General features: G+C 39.1%; 1 protein-coding gene across 1 annotated transcript in view; it reads left to right on the forward strand.

Moving 5' to 3' along the window:
• The window catches only part of LOC114664444 (E3 ubiquitin-protein ligase rnf213-alpha-like), a 282,755-nt gene that overhangs the window by 241,012 nt on the left and 25,006 nt on the right, over positions 1–16,737 (forward strand). Inside the window, exons 41-42 of the mRNA XM_051918957.1 lie at positions 14,230–14,386; positions 15,989–16,154. Coding sequence (XP_051774917.1) covers positions 14,230–14,386; positions 15,989–16,154 — 323 coding nt within the window. The remainder of the gene's footprint in view (positions 1–14,229; positions 14,387–15,988; positions 16,155–16,737) is intronic.

The raw sequence follows: 16,737 nt of genomic DNA on the forward strand, positions 1-16,737 counted from the left end.
CCGCGTTGGCCTGCAAGGAACCTCTACAATAAATGACACTAAAACGATAAGGTTGTAGATCCAAAAACCACCTAGTGATGCGTGGATTCGACTCCCAATGAAGGGCCATCCACTGTAAAGCGGCATGATCCGTCACCAGAGTAAATTCCCAAGAGATAGTACCTTAAGGACGTTATAGCCCACTTGATCGCTAAGGCTTCCCTCTCCAACGCAGCATACTTGGTCTTCCGATCCAGCAGTTTCCGGTTGAGGTACATAACGGGGTGTTCAGCACCGTTGACACATTGGCTCAACACGGCACCCAATCCTTTGGCTGATGTGTCGGTCTGGAGGATGAAAGGAAAAAAAAATTTAGAAGATCTTAAAATAGGTGCCAAAGTAAGGGCCAACTTTAAGTCACCGAATGCTTTATCAGCAGAATCATCCCATACCACTTTCAAAGATGCTTGTTTCCTTGTGAGATTAGATAAGGGCGCAGCAATTTCGGGGAAATGATGTACAAAACGGCCATATTAACCTACCAACCCCAAAAAAGCTTGAACCTGCCTCTTATTTATTGGACGGGGCCAATTAATGATGGCATCTACTTTGCTACATTGTGGTTTAACAATACCCCCACCCACTAGGTAGCCTAAATATTTGGCTTCACGTAACCCAAAAAAACATTTCTTGGATTAATACGAAGCCCTGCTGACGCTAATGTGGAGAGTACTGTTTTAACCTGCAGTACATGGCCCTTCCATGTGCCAGAATAAATGACTACATCATCCAAGTAGGTGGAACTAAATGAATTGTGGGGCCGTAGTAGTGTATCTACCAGACGTTGGAAGGTAGCTGGTGCCCCATGCAAACCAGAAGGAAGAACCCTGTATTGCCAATGTCCACTTGGGGTACTAAATGCAGTTTTTTCTTTAGTGGAGGCCGTTAAGGGAATTTGCCAATACCCTTTCGTCATGTCAAGAGTAGTTAGGAATTGTGCATTCCCCAGTTGATCGAGTAAATCATCCACTCGCGGCATGGGATACGCATCAAATTTAGAGACCTGATTAAGACGACGGAAGTCATTGCAAAACCTCCATGACCCATCAGGCTTAGGAACTAGGACAATTGGACTAGACCAAGGGCTATAGCTTTCTTCAATAACCCCTAATGCCAGCATTCGCCTAATTTCCAACTCTACTTCCGCTTTCTTTGCCTCCAGGAGCCTATAGGGCTTCTCCCTGACAATCACTCCAGGGTCAGTAATGATGTCATGAACAATCAGCGCAGTACGTCCAGGAATCTCATCCACAACTTTGGGGAGAGACAAGATAGCTTGTTTGAGATCTTGTCGTTGTTCTGACGTCAAGTCGGGACTGAAATTAAGGTGGGGTTGAGACATAAACAGTGAACAAGGCTGGCCGGAGGAGGGTTCAAGTTCCCTATCCTTCCACAGTTTCAGCAAATTAATATGATACACTCGCTCAGTCGGTCGACTATTGGGTTGTTTAACCAAATAATTAATGAGACCTTTTCTTTCCTTAATTTCATAGGGACCCTGCCAATGGGCTAATAATTTGGAGTGTGAAGTTGGGACGAGTACCATTACACGATCACCCGGGACAAATTCCCGGATGGTGGTGTTATGGTTATAATAACGCGACTGCGCTGCTTGTTCTTTTTCCAAATTCTCTTTTAGAATGGGCCTAATTTTCTACAATCTATCATGTAATTGTGCAGTATAGTCAAGAATATTTGAAGTAGGAAGGACCTCCTCTTCCCAACCTTCTTTTAACATATCCAATAAACCTCTGGGTTGTCTTCCATATAGTAATTCAAAGGGGGAGAAACCCGTAGAGGCCTGTGGGACTTCCCGGTATGCAAACAAAATGAGAGGAAGTAACTGATCCCAGTTTCTTCCATCCTCGTTAACTACTTTGCGTAACATCTGCTTTAATGTTTGATTAAAACGTTCTACCAATCCGTCAATTTGTGGATGGTAGACTGACGTTTTCAGATGTTTTATATGGAGTAATTTAGCCACCTCCCTGAACGTCTCCGAAGTGAAGGGAGTTCCTTGATCCGTTAGAACCTCTTTGGGGATCCCCACACGAGCGAATATCCCTACTAGTTCCCGTGCAATATTCTTTGTATTAGCTGAGCGCAACAGAACAGCTTCGGGGAATCGAGTGGCATAATGTACTAGGACTAAAATATATTTAAAGCCCTTTACCGAGGGTTCTAATGGTCCTACGAGATCAACTCCGACTCGTTCAAACAGGATATCAATAAGGGGAAGGGGAACTAGAGGAGCTCGAGTCCGCCTTGGAATCTGGCGAAGTTGACACTCCAGACACGAAGTGCAAAATAGTCGGACCTCCTCATTAATTCCCAGCCAATAAAATCGGAGCTTTATTTTCTCCAAAGTTTTGTCGGAGCCTAAATGGGCTTCCAGAAGGTGAGCATGCGCTAACTCACACACTTGCCGCTGAAAAGTGTGTGGGACTAGCAGCAATGCTCGCACTTCACCCCCGTGTTCTGCCACTCTATATAACAATTAATTTTTAATTACAAAGAATGGCATTGATGGCATGGGATCTAGGGTTGTATAACCCTCGGCAGATACTATAGCATTCCTTGCAAACTTTAAAGAATCATCATTCCACTGTTCTCGTTTAAACGAGGAAGGTGTTAACAAAATCTGAGATGATAAATCTTGTATTGGGTCTTTATCGACCTCAATGGGCGGAGCTACTGCCTCTACGTCCTCCCCGTTAGCTGTACTAGTTCCCGCAGATGACGCTGGGACATCAAATTCTTCACACTGGGTACCCGTTGGGTCCGTGCTACAGAGGGACATGGCGTGGAGGCAGTTGGAGCATCATTTTTCATGACTAAGCCTAAATTCTTTTTTGGTACAGTTACGTTATTACTGCTATTGATTTTATTCCAATCTCTACCCAATATGACTGGAAAAGGGGGATCCGGTAATACAGCCATGGCCATTCCAACTACGTTGTGATTCCCTGAAACCACACATCGGGCTGTTTTGTAATACCGGATGTCCTCATGAATACATTTCAGACTAGTTTTTAGTTTAGTCCATTGTTGTGGTAAAATGAAATGGGCAGCAACAATAGAAATGTTACTCCCGGAATCAAACATTGCCCTTACTGTTGTACCATTTATTATAACTGCACCTGTATATGGAAGAGATAAAGGGTTAGTCACCGTGGCACAATACCTTTCCCCCTTCACCAATGAACAATCCATGGGCTCCGAAGTACAGTTTGGGGACAGGTGTCCAATCTCCCCACACTTGAAACAGCGAGGGGGGTTGATCGGTCTGTCTCATTTTCGAACGGTAGGCACTGGAGTTTGCCGGGTGGGCTATGGGACTGCCACACGTGCCTGTTGGGTGCGACGAGAAAACCGTTCTGATCGCCCCGATTTACAAGCCGTCCAGTGACGCTCCGCAATCTTGATCAATGTGTCCATAACCTCATAGTTGTTTTCGGACCTGCTGGGCGATCTGGTCAGGGAGGGCATGCATGAAGGTTTCACAGGCCAGTAGTTCGGCCATTTTGTGTGAACTATTTATGTCTGGCCTTAACCAGCAACACACTTTGCCCCAAGCTTCAAAAGCCTTGGTTCTCAATGGCCTCTCAGGGTCAAATTGCCACTCCCTCCATTCATTCGCCTGCTGTTCCGCTGATATACCGCAGCGCTTGAACACTTCAAGTTTTAGAGCGTCATAATCGGCAGCCTGCTCCTTGGTTAAATCATAGTAGGCTCTCTGCGCCGCCCCCTTCAGGTAAGGAGCCAGTAGGTATGCCCATTCCGACTTCGGCCATGTGTTCTGCTTAGCAGTACAGTCAAAAACCAAAAAATATGTCTCAATGTTGTCATCTTCTGTTAAATTTGTTAGTTGTGTAGGAAGTGACCGAGCGGCCTCCATTCGTACTGATGCAGCTGCACGGGCCTTAGCTTTTTTAATGTGCGGAGTTCACCCATAATAGTCGACTACGCCAATTGTAGGCTTTTAACCCGTGAAAAACAACTCGTAAGCCAAGAAAAAGGTTTGGAGACCGTCCCCGTATATTGCCCTAAGACAATATATGAAAAAAAAGAGATCAAAGTCTTTAAATTGCAAGAACATTTGACAGTTTTACTTTGGGAAAATGGTGGATTTATACAAAAAGGATTATGGGAACAGGAAATGGTTGACGTTAGGAACAGGAACCGGAAGTAACGTCATCGAGGTATGCCAGAAGTGATGTGATCTGGAAGAGCCGGAAGTGATGTCATTGAAGATGGCCGGAAGTGACGTTGTTGCGGCCATTTTTATACCCGGAAGTGGAGGCAATTATTTTTCTTCTGGTTTTCTGTGGAAAGAAGGGATCCAGGTAAGTACCACGTGACCAACTCATATCTCGTGATAGTTCACTCACCTTTAGGCTCTTTGACTGCCTCCTAATCATGCGTGTGTGACAGTGTGAAGACATCCGGGAAGCAGTGGAACAGGTTTAAAAATGTTTTACATGTAATGCAGAACAGATATATACAGTACCTAAAATTAATAGGAAATTTAAAAAAACTCCACAGTGGATTAATAAAGATTTGAAAAAGAAGCTGCATAGGAAAAAACTTCTTTAGAAGGCATATAAGACTAATGACTGCAAAGTGAATCGTAGAGCATATGAGAACATGAGGGCAACCATTAAGAAGGATATCAGGGAGGCTAAAAGACAGTTGTAGAGGAATATAGCAGATAAGGCGAAAGATAACCCTAAGAGATTCTTTCAGTATTTTAGTAGTAAACAAGCAGTCAAGGAGGAGGTCAAGTGCATCAGAACTAGTAACGGATACAGACAATGAAATAGTGGATGCCCTAAACTTACATTTTTCTGAGTTCTTCACATGTGAGCATTACCCAGAGGTAAACAGGACTACTAAGGAGGTACTGAGGGAGGAGTACTGCTCAGATTAAATAAGCTGAAATCAAAAAAATCACAAGGACCAGATAACATTTACCCTCAAGTTCTTAAGGAGGCTAGTGAGTACATATATAAACCCTTAACACACATTTTTAGAAAGTCACTGCACACTGGAGAGATTCCGAAGGACTGGAAAATGGCAAATATCATCCCATTATATAAAAAGGGTGACAGGGCAGATCCAAGCAACTATAGACCAGTAAGCTTAACATGCATCACAGGAAAATTAATGGAAGGAATTATTAAGGAAAAGATTGAGCAATGCCTGGCAAGGACAGGAGTTATTATGAACAGTCAGCATGGGTTCAGAAGAGTGAGGTCGTGTTTTACTAACATGCTGGAATTCTATGAGGAGGCAACAAAAGGATACAATCAAAGTGGAGCATATGATATTATTTATCTTGACTTTCAGAAAACATTTCATAAGGTGCCACATGATAGGTTCGGCATCAAACTAAAAGAAGTGGGAGTTCAGGGTGATGTTTTTAGATGGGTGCAGAATTGGCTCAGACACAGGAAGCAGAGGGTGATGGTGCGAGGAGCCTAATCAGAATTGACTGATGTTAACAGTGGTGTTCCACAGGGGTCAGTGCTAGGGACACTGCTATTTTTAATATATATAAATGATTTAGATTGGAATATAATGAACAAGCTGGTTATGTTTGCAGATGATAGCAAGACAGGTGGATTAGCAGATAATTGGAATCCGTTATATCATTACAGAAGGAGTTGGATAGCCATTAAGAAGGCAAACAGAATGTTACGTTATATACTGTAGCAAGATGTGTGGAGTACAAGTCCAAGGAGGTTCTGTTCAACCTTTATAATGCACTGGTGAGGCCTTATCTGTAGTACTGTGTGCAGTTTTGGTCTCCAGGATACAAAAAGGACATAACAGCACTAGAAAAGGTCCAGAGAAGAGCGACTAGGCTGATTTCAGGGCTAAAGGGAATTATGAGGAAAGATTAAAAGAGCTGAGCGTATACAGTTTAACCTTCCTCTTGTGTTAGGGTCAGCACCGACCCGTTTTACTTTTTAAATGCATAAAACTACTACCTAATTTTGTTTATTGCATCAAGGCTTTTTGACTTTGTCAGGAATCTGTATTTAATTAAAATAAAACAAAAAAAAACAATTGTACTAAATTATAAAATGCTCTGGTGAAAATTATTACCTTTGTGTTGGTAGGGTCAGTTTTGACCCAGTTATAATTTAAGGTTATAAAACAATAGTTAGGGTCAAAACAAAAATCCTAAACACACTTTGAGGGGCTTCTCTCTTTGCCTGTGTGTCTCCTTACCTGAACATACAAAACAAACAAACAAAGACAGACCTGTTCAGACATGGAAGGCTTGCATAAGACAAATTTAGTTTAGCGTTGGTGACTTGCAGAGTACACATCTCCTGTTTGCAGCAGTCAAAAATGAGAAGAAGATTTACAGTAAGCCGAGCTCTGGATCTTATCTTTTCTGAAAATGAGGCAGAGGACACAGGACAGAATAGTGATACAGATGAGCAGGTTTCCGAGGAGGAAGACATTGTAGAGTATCTACCAGAAGGCACAGACACATTTGATGAGTCTGATGAGGAGGTCACCAATGCTGAAGCTGCACTCACTCCTGCTGAAACGTTCAAATCCAAAAGTGGCAACATCTGTTGGAGCTCAGTACCTCCTGACTTATATGGCAGGGCAGCTGCTGCAAATGTCATCAAAATGACCCCTGGAATCACAAGGTTTGCTGTGGCGAGAGTAAGTGCCATCAAGACATGTTTTGATCTGTTTATGCCATTGTCACTAAAGAAAGTCATGATTGCTATGACAAAGTTTGAAGGAAAAAAGGTTCATGGTGACATGTGGAATGACATTGATGAGGAATACCTGGATGCTTATATTGGTGTTCTTCCTCTTGCTGGTGTTTACAAATCCAGCAATGATGCCACTGATAGTCTCTGGGATGCGTCGACAGGCAGAAATATTTTCCGGGCAACAATGTCACTTCGGTCATTTTGAATGATATCAAGAGTCCTTAGATTTGACAACAGAGAAACTAGAGAAAAATCTGACAAGCTTGCTCCTATCAGGGATGTCTGGGAAAGGTGGGTGCAGCTCCTTCCACTGATGTTCAACCCAGGGCCAGAGATAACAGTAGATGAATGTTTTGTCCCTTTCCGTGGAAAATGCCCTTTCCGGCAGTACATGCCTAGTAAGCCAGGGAAATACGGCATAAAAATTTGGGCAGCCTGTGATGCAAAAACCAGCTATGTATGGAATCTGCAGATTTACACAGGCAAACATGCAAGTGGCATTCCTGAGAAAAATCAAGGAAAACGTGTAGTCCTCGATATGATTACTGGATTGCAGGGTCACAATATCTTTACTAGCTATGACCTTGGACAAGAACTTCTCAGGTGGAAACTTACCATGGTGGGCACAGTAAAAAAAAATAAACCTGAGCTGCCTGCCGACAGGGCTCCACTTACTTCAAAATTTGCTTTTACAGACACCACCACGGTTGTTCCATATTGTCCAAAAAAACACCGGAGTGTGATACTTATGTCCACTTTTCACAAAGACGCAGCTGTGTCATCAGCAAGTGACAAAAAGCCCATAATTATCTTGGACTATAATAAAAACAAAGGTGGAGTGGACAACCTGGACAAGCTGACTGCCACCTACACTTGCCAGAGAATGACCAGGAGATGGCCAATGGTTGTGTTTTATAACATTCTAGATGTGTCTGCATACAATGCATTTGTGTTGTGGACCCACATTCACCTAGGGTGGAACTCAACCAGAAAAAACAAGCGGAGAATGTTTCTTGAGGAGTTAGGAAGTTCCATTGTCAAGGTACACATTGAGCGAAGGGAACAGGTGCCCCAGGACCCAGCCGCTGCAGCCTTGGTCAGACAGCTGCAGAGCTCACGTAGCACTCCTTCCACACCATCAGCAACACAAAGAGCGTCAGTGCCAGCATCCTCTTCGGCCAGCACTGCCTCAACATCAACCTACACAGCCACAGCCACAACCCCACTGAGGCCACCTGATTCTAAAAGAAAGAGGTGTCAGGTCTGCCCTCGCAATAAAGACAGAAAGACAAACGTACTCTGCTTCTACTGCAAAAAATAGATTTGCAAAGAACACACTAAAAGTGTCACTTTTTGCATCTAAATGCACATGCATGTTCTTGCACACAAAGACGTTTTTTGGAACTAGTGCCTCATTTCTATTGGTTTGATTTGCTTGATTGTTCGTTGTTTGTTTGACCTTGCAAATCCACATTTTGAGATTTACTTGTTTAGCTTTCCATTTATATTAAAGTTATTTTTTAAAATACTTTTTTGCCTTTTTCTTTGAAATAAATATATATGGGTCAAATTTGACCGGTAACACCATAGATGTTACTATAGTAATTAATATTATAATAAAATATATATATAACAAATTTATTTAAGAGATGTGTTCTAATACCCCTCAGTAATAGTCAGGTAACATAACAACCTTTTATTTATTTAAATAATTCTCTTGAGGTTCATTTAATCATTTTTTAAAATTGAAAACGAGAGGTATGCTGTTAAAGTAAAAGCTCATGAGGTCACAGCAAAAATATTAAAAACATTCTTTTAATGGACAAGGAAGCGTAACAAAGTAACCAAGAGGTAAGGAAAAAAATGGATGATAAATAATTGTTTTGAGGGTAATATGGCTGATTAAAGACACGGGTCAAAACCAACCTGTTAACATAAGAGATAGTAACAGAAAGCTAACATAAGAGGAAGGTTAAGCAAAAGAAGATTAAGAGGTGGCATGATTGAAGTGTTTAAAATTATGAAGGGAATTAGTACAGTGGATCGAGGCTGTTATTTTAAAGTGAGTTCATCAAGAACACGTGGACACAGTTGGAAACTTGTTAAAGGTAAATTTCGCACAAACATTAGGAGGTTTTTCTTTACACAAAAAACGATAGACCCTTGGAATAAGCTACCAAGTAGTGTGGTAGTCAATAGCACTTAAGGGCTTTCAAAACTCGACTTGATGTTTTTTTGGAAGAAATCAGTAGATAGGACTGGTGAGCTTTGTTGGGCTGAATGGCCTCTTCTCGTCTAGATTGTCCTAATGTTCTAAGTCAAAATTTGTCTTAAGATATTTTGGTAATATATTTTTATGCATGTTTTGGATCATATTCTTGCAGAGCACATTTCAAGTTTGCTCATCTGAAGCTGGTATTCTAGTGTTATTTATTACTTTATGGAAAATAGTATACCTTGCTGTTGGAGAAATTATAACAGGATGATATCTTGTAGGAAGACTGACTGCTTTCCTAAATATTATCTATTTAAAAAATATTCCTCTTGAAGTAGTCTGTACTTTACATGCTACTACAACTCGAGTAACTATGAGCAATTAACTATCATACACATGTGGTAGACCAAATAGACAGGAAACTAATTTTAATGTCATTATAAAAGCATGTTGAAAATAATCACAGAGAAAAGCATATTTTCTTTGAAGAAAGATGAAAGCTTTTTGAGAACTTTTTCAGCTTCCCTTCATCAATTTTGCACTAACTGGTTTTACCCTGTATGATGGACAGCAAGGATAGAAGTGCATCTTGACTAGAGTGATTGCTTTACTATTTCCTGGTCAGGAAGCTGGTATAACAGAAGTTAGAGGGTGACTGCCTCGCAACACTAGGTGTTTTCTCAGTGGATTAGGTGGCAATATTAGTGTGGAATGGCACTGGTTTGGACACCCGCATGACTGCATGAAAGTCGTAGTTCTAGAGAGTAGCCCTTTTGGGATCTTTAGGTGCCACTGGAGGGTGCTGCTAGGAGAGAACTCCACATTTATTTTTGGAGGTTCTGTTTAACCTGGAAGTGCTCCCAGGGTGCACTGTTGTGGCACCAGAAGTACTCCCGGGTCTGGCATAATATAAGCCACTCTTCCTCACCCAGAGTCAGACTCAATGAATTAAATGAATAAAGTTCATCTGAGGAAGACTGATAAAGGAGTAGGAAAAAGAATTATGCGTGTGCTGGTTTGGTCTGGTCTGAAGGTATCTTGTTAAATAAAAAAGAGCCTTTTGAACCTGGGACTTGTGTCACGCTCAGTTGTGTCAGTAGTTTGCGATGCAAGATATCCCCTACAGTACATACCTTCTTTAAAGGGAACTGTAGAAAGCTACTGCATATAGAGCTGAAAGGCACCTAAATTTTAATACCTGTTAAGGTGTAACAATACATTTGTAGATTTTTCTCAACTTTAAATAGATAACTTAGTTTTCTTCAATATGTAAAATGGTGTTAGATTATTAATTTGTTTAGAAATTTGATTGCTGATATAAAACAGAGTCTAAGCGAGTGTTGACACAATGTAAGAACTGTCATTGCAGAGTTTTATGCTTCTCTTGAATGTTTTAATTTAGCCCAGTATTTTAGTTTTACTGCTCATATTTATGGTCACACATTAGGCTTGATCTGCTGTTCTGGTCTTGATAATCACTGTCAGTGTTCGGTTTCCTAAACTTCAGGTGAAAACTACTATATCCTTCCATAAAATGAAGGTCTGTTAAGCTAACCTTTTTTCACTGTCCTAACAGATGATTTCTAAGCTTTCTTGTAATGTTGATATGGTTTCTTATTATAATCACGTTATTTCATACACACTTACCAGTTATAACCTTCTAAAGACCAGTAAGGTCCTGGTGTCTCACTCCTCCCTATGGTTTTCCTCATAGCTCAGAGTAATGAAAACAATTAGCTGGTATCTTCAGCATTCTTACATGAAAACTGACCTCACTCTCCACTCTGTAGCCATCACTGAGTATATAACTGAGTATATACTCAAGTGTATGGAGTTCTTATTACTTCTCCATTATAATGTCACATGTACAGATTACAGTCAAATTCTTAGAAGCAGAAAATCTAATATTTGCCTGAGTAAAAATAACAATTTACTTTTGTATAGCCCAAAATCAAGCAAGGTTTTCCTCACTGGGCTTTAAAAAGCCCTGTTTAATTGACAGCCCTCTCGCCTTGACTCTCTGTGAAGACAAAAAAAAAACCTTGCAGGAAAAAAGGGAGAAATTATGAAAAGGGCAATTCCAAGAGAAAGACCCCTTTTTATGTAGGTTGGGCATGCAATGGGTGTCAGAAAATAGGGTAAATACAATACACAAAACAGAGTACAAGTCTTTTCAGAGCTAGATGGCCAATCTATCATTGCCACCTCAGAAAAACAGTACAGTAATACAATATAATCTTTTCTTACACAGATAACTACATGTAGAACTAGCACATATAATGGGACAGATTTATTAAAATACACAGAAAAAAGTAGAAACTGATTAACATAAATAGAAATCAACACAAGCTGTCTATTAATTAATTGTGGAAATATTTCCAGTTGACAAAAGAGGAGATTAATCTGTCAGAAAGAGTAATAGCTGAAAACCAGCTCCATTTATTTATAGTTTAATGATAGTATCTCACTGGATTCTAAAGGCATTAAAGTAAATTAAAGCAAAAACATCAAAAGGAAAACTATACAATAGTAAAGAGATTCTCTTTAGCAATGGGGATTAAAAAAACTCTGATCTAATAAGGGCTGCATAGTCAGAGAGAGAAGCAATTATTTGGTTACTGGAATCAGAGGCACCGACTAAATGTAAAATGTAATGTAATGAGATAAAATTTCCATTTTCACATATGCAGTACCGGTTCAATTTCTTTTTCTTCTAGCCTTTTGATAAAAATAAACCCTTTTGTTAATTTTCTAAGATTTGTTTTTTGTTTAATGTTACTCAATGTCTGTAACTTCTTTAATAAATAATATAAGAAAGCCACAACGGCATTGCAACAGTTTTTAAACCCAAACTTTAACAGGTTAGGGTGCAAAAAAACTGGCTTATTGATTCAGGTTGGCATTGATAAAATGCTTTGTATCTTGTATGTTGTGCGCTTTGAGTCAACATAGTAAATATACTAGTGTTCAAATGTTTGGGGTCACTCAAACATTAATGTTTTTGATAGAAATGAAGAACTAACACATGACTAATTATGTATAAGTTAATGAAGTTTAACATTATGACACTGAAGGAAATGCTGCTGAAAATTCAGCTTTGCAGCCATATGTGAATAATAAATAAAAAAAATTTAAAACACACTAGTAATGCCTTGGCTATATTTTTAAATAAATTTATTGGTATCTTGATAAAAAAATGTGTGAATTTCTATGAAATTTAATGAACATTTCTGGGTGACCAAAAACTTTTGACCTATACTATATATTGGCTTAAATTACAAATAGAGGAATCAGAGTCAGAGGTATCATAAATCGAGAAGTCGGGAGTCGAAGTTTTTATGTACCAACTCCACAGCCCTGGATCTAATAACTGCTTTTCCATTACCCAGACCTGTCTGTAAAATGTTGAACAAAATAAGGACCTCTAACATATCCCCAAAGTTTCCAGTTTTCTATTTTTAACATATGTGTTCCTCTTTGATCAAATAATTTGCCATGATTTCAATTTTCAGTGCTAGACTAATGATACCTAGATTGACAATAGCTTATATTTCCTTATGTGTGTTTATGGGAATGTTGTTTGTTTATTATAATATTTATTTATTTACATGTTTTTCCTTGATCTTCTGTAAAGTAAGCTTTTCAATACAAATTGTACTGTAGGTATAATTTGTTTATGACAAATAAAATATGATGTAATTTGATTTTCTCACAGAATGCATCTATAATTTAAAGAATTGGTTGAATGTAGATATTTCCAGATTACAGGCTGCCATAACTCAAGTCTCGTTTCCAGACTCATTTTTTTTTTCCTAATTTTTAACTTTAGAGAAATTTAACACTGTAATCTATGGAGAACATATACAGTTATTAAAGCTTGGTGAAAGAACAAGAAGTAATAACAGGGGATAGTGTCTACCATACAGAATGAAATGTGCATTTGCTTTTTGTTTTTCCAATATAGTAATGGGGGAAAAAAAAGAAAGTAGGTAATAAGAAGGATGGACACCTTAAATGAAAGTTGAGAGTTTTAGTTTGTCAGTGCTCTTATTATGCTGAAATATAAAAAAAATAGAGAAACAAATAACACTGTTATGTGAATTAAGAGGAAGAGTGTCAAACAGTGAGAGAAAGAGAAAGCTGAGATGAAAGACGCTGTGGTTAGTGGAAGATTCGATGAAGAGGTTTGGCTCATCTAGACTATAAGCTGAGGGTTGGAAGAGGGTTAACTTTTTTTTGGATGAGAATGCTTTTTTTCTACTGAATCAGTTTGCTTAGTTTGTGTAATTGATGAACTTTGGTAAATGAATTTTGTTGTGACTGCATTAGATCTACAGCAGTAGGATGGAAAACTGGTTTCATTTTAAAGTGGGCCCACTGTGCTTGATAAGTGAAATAAATACTGAAATATTTCAAGGAAGAACATTATGTGCTAATGTTCAAAACCGTTCAAATTGAACATTACTGTACTTTTGTCCAGTAAAGTTGAGGGCATAGTTTAGGAATGTTGTTCTTTTTGCATTTATTTCTGTATTAAAATGTATTTCATTTTTTTTTCCCTAGGTGTTGTGGTAGTAGTCATAGGTGACATTGAACATGATCACATATCTTTTGTGATCTCACACTATTCATTCACTTGCCATTAGAAATTACCCTGCTTATCTTCGATCCCACTACACCTGGATTTATGAACTTCTTTACTTTTTCTGTCTATGGTAGAATTGACGAATGTACAACTGCCAGGAAACGCAGTTAATCAAAAAAGGCAGATAATAGGACTTGCAAAGGACTTCCAGGTGTGGCGGAAGAACTGCCCATAAGGGCTCAGCAGCTCCTGCTGCAGCACCCCCTGGCGGCGCCTGCAGATCCCAACAGGGCTGCACCATACTCCAACTCCCATGCAGCCCTGCGGGAGTCTGAGGCACCCCTGCAACCCAGGGGGTTTGCCATCTAGCATCCCGGGGGAGGTAACGCTCTGGCCATGCTTGCTGCCCAGGTCCTCCCAAGAGCCCCAGCCGCACGCTACATATGTTACTTGCTAACTGAATTCTTAGTGGATTATGGTGCTGCCTTTGTTCCAGGTAGAGCATCACCAACACTAGTAACATTAAAACTTTGAGTAAGAACACGGTGGAAATAGATGTCTGTTTCATTACCTATTTTAAAACTGCATTTATAATTTTGTTTGTACATGCTGGCTAATGTGTAATGAGTCTGGTATTTTCCTTGCAGAGGTGACCGAACCCAGACTGGCCATGTCCTTGGAGACCCTCAAAATAGATTAAATGGTGCTGTCACAGATACAAGAGAGCTGTCTTCTGGGGAGTTTATACTGCTGCGTATACTAACTCATATGTCAATGCTGTTGGGAGTGTCACAGGATCTCAATGTAAGGTTCACAAAGTATTTCTAAGATCTTTTTGGTGTTATTTCTTTAATAAATGACATTGTAGAAAATGTTTAATATGAATATTAGTGTTATACAGTATATCATGCCAACCATTGGTATTGTAAGTAAGAGGTAACTTTCAAAAACAGCTGTCTAATCTTTTCTTAAAGGCTTTAAAATAGATTTTCACAGTGAATACTTTTTGGGAGTATGTTTTTTTAAAAGGGCCTTTGCATGGGTAAGAAAATCTTCAGGCAAAAAGTGACCATCTCTCCTCATACTGAGTGATACACTTAAAAATTGTTTATAACAATATTGCTTTATTTTCATTTATGATATATTTGCATGTTCTGTGCTAAATATATTAAAATATCAATGATATATATATATGTCTTAACACATTTTTGTTAACTTTTACACAGCTTAGAAATTTACTCTACTTTATTTGCTGAAGGGCAAGATGATGACTGTGTGTAGTGCAACTTTTTTCCCAAAATTACAAACCATGTTTCTTTGTTAAGTGGCTACTGAAAATTGGAACAAGAGTTGGTTATGTGTGTATGAGAGTGCCTACCAACCTGGCTGGGTTGCCAGATCCTGGAAATATTCCCATCCCTGACATCCACAACAGCTAAAAAACCCCAACTAATGGCACACTGGGCCAACCGAATAAATTATACTGTTGACGACTAGGGGCTGTTTTGGTGCTGCCAATGTCCTGATTGAGTCCCCTTTGGAGTATTGCTGCTGTTGATGTCTGTTCCTTGGAGTTTTCCCATGCTTACACTTTGAAAATAGCACAAAAAAGCACACACCTCTAAAATTTTCCATCGCACAACGCTTTCAAAAATAGCCCAATTTGACATGAAAACTCTACATCTGACAACCCTGCTTCCTGGATTAATTTCAGGTTTGTTCTCAGTACTGGCAGTGTAGGCTTCTAAGATCCTTAACTGGGATTATAAGGTTTAAGATTGGATAGATAGATATTTTGCAAAAGCTTGCCTGGTGACAAATTTGTTTAGCTTTCTTCTTTATATTTTCATTCACATTAGGTAATAAGCTTCTGATTCCCTTTTTTAAAAGTTTCTCTTTCACTTTTGTTTTTAAAATTCAAGTATTTTTTGTCTTTCGATCCTAAAAAAGAGGAGAACTTGAGTAAAAGCATTTACATTTTATATACATATAGTTTTCCATCAATGCACCCATTATCCAACCTGCTATATCCAAACACAGGATCACGGGGGTCTGCTGGAGCCAATCGCAGCCAGCACAGGGCGCAAGGCAGGAACAAACCCCAGGCAAGGTGCCAGCCCACTGCATGGCACACACACACACACTAGGGACAATTTAGGACCGCCAATGCACCTAACCTGCATGTCTTTGGACTGTGGGAGGAAACTGGAGTACCCACAGGAAACCCACGCAGACATGGGGAAAACATGCAAACTCCACACAGGGAGGACCCGGGAAGTGAACCCAGGTCTCCTAACTGCAAGGCAGCAGCGCTACCACTGCACCACCGTGCCTTTTGCTAACCAACATTAATTTTATTAAGTTTATAGTTGTTTACTTTTCCCTTTCTTGCTTGTTTTTTAACAGTCATTATCCCAGATTATAAAACCAGCAGTTCCAAAACCTGATAAGTTTCTTGTTGACCATTTGCTAAAAGACATGGAGCAACTAACAAGAATTTTAGGCAAAAGTGTTGATGACATCTCAAACATTGTTCATTTAGTGCTTTATAGCCTAATGGATCACAATTGTTGTAAGTAACTACAAGCTCTTAATACATAGTGATTTTTTGGTGAGTACTGTATATCTTTAAATATATATACCCATAATAATAATAAACCCATAAAAATACATCTTATGATGTACTTCTGCTCTTTCTTACTGGGTTTATTCTTATTGTATTTAGTATTTTGCTAGCTATATTTTTTTGTTTACAAAGTAATTCAAAGTACAGTGATTATTAAACTGTTATCAACCAGCAGCCATAAGGAAGACAGAAGTATACTGTACTTGATAACATTGGGACAGTAGAGTCGTAATGTTCTACATGATGATTAGCACATGCAACTAGGAATTCTGCTGTACTCTGTACATGTCACAATAATGATCTTACTATATATTTGTAATTTTAGACTTGGGGTACAATATGTCTCCATTCACAGCTATGGTGTGTAAATCATTGAAAAGCACAAAATGAGTGTAGATATTCTTTAAATCAAGTATTAACTGTATAGTGGTTGGTTCTTGTTACATTGATGCCATTTAAGTACTATAGAACACAGTTAGCCTTTTTTGATTATTGCAAGAACACAGTTCAGTCTAGACAAATTGCTCTT

The sequence above is a fragment of the Erpetoichthys calabaricus genome, chromosome 14 (genome assembly GCF_900747795.2).
Source record: "Erpetoichthys calabaricus chromosome 14, fErpCal1.3, whole genome shotgun sequence".
NCBI classification, from domain to species: domain Eukaryota; kingdom Metazoa; phylum Chordata; class Cladistia; order Polypteriformes; family Polypteridae; genus Erpetoichthys; species Erpetoichthys calabaricus.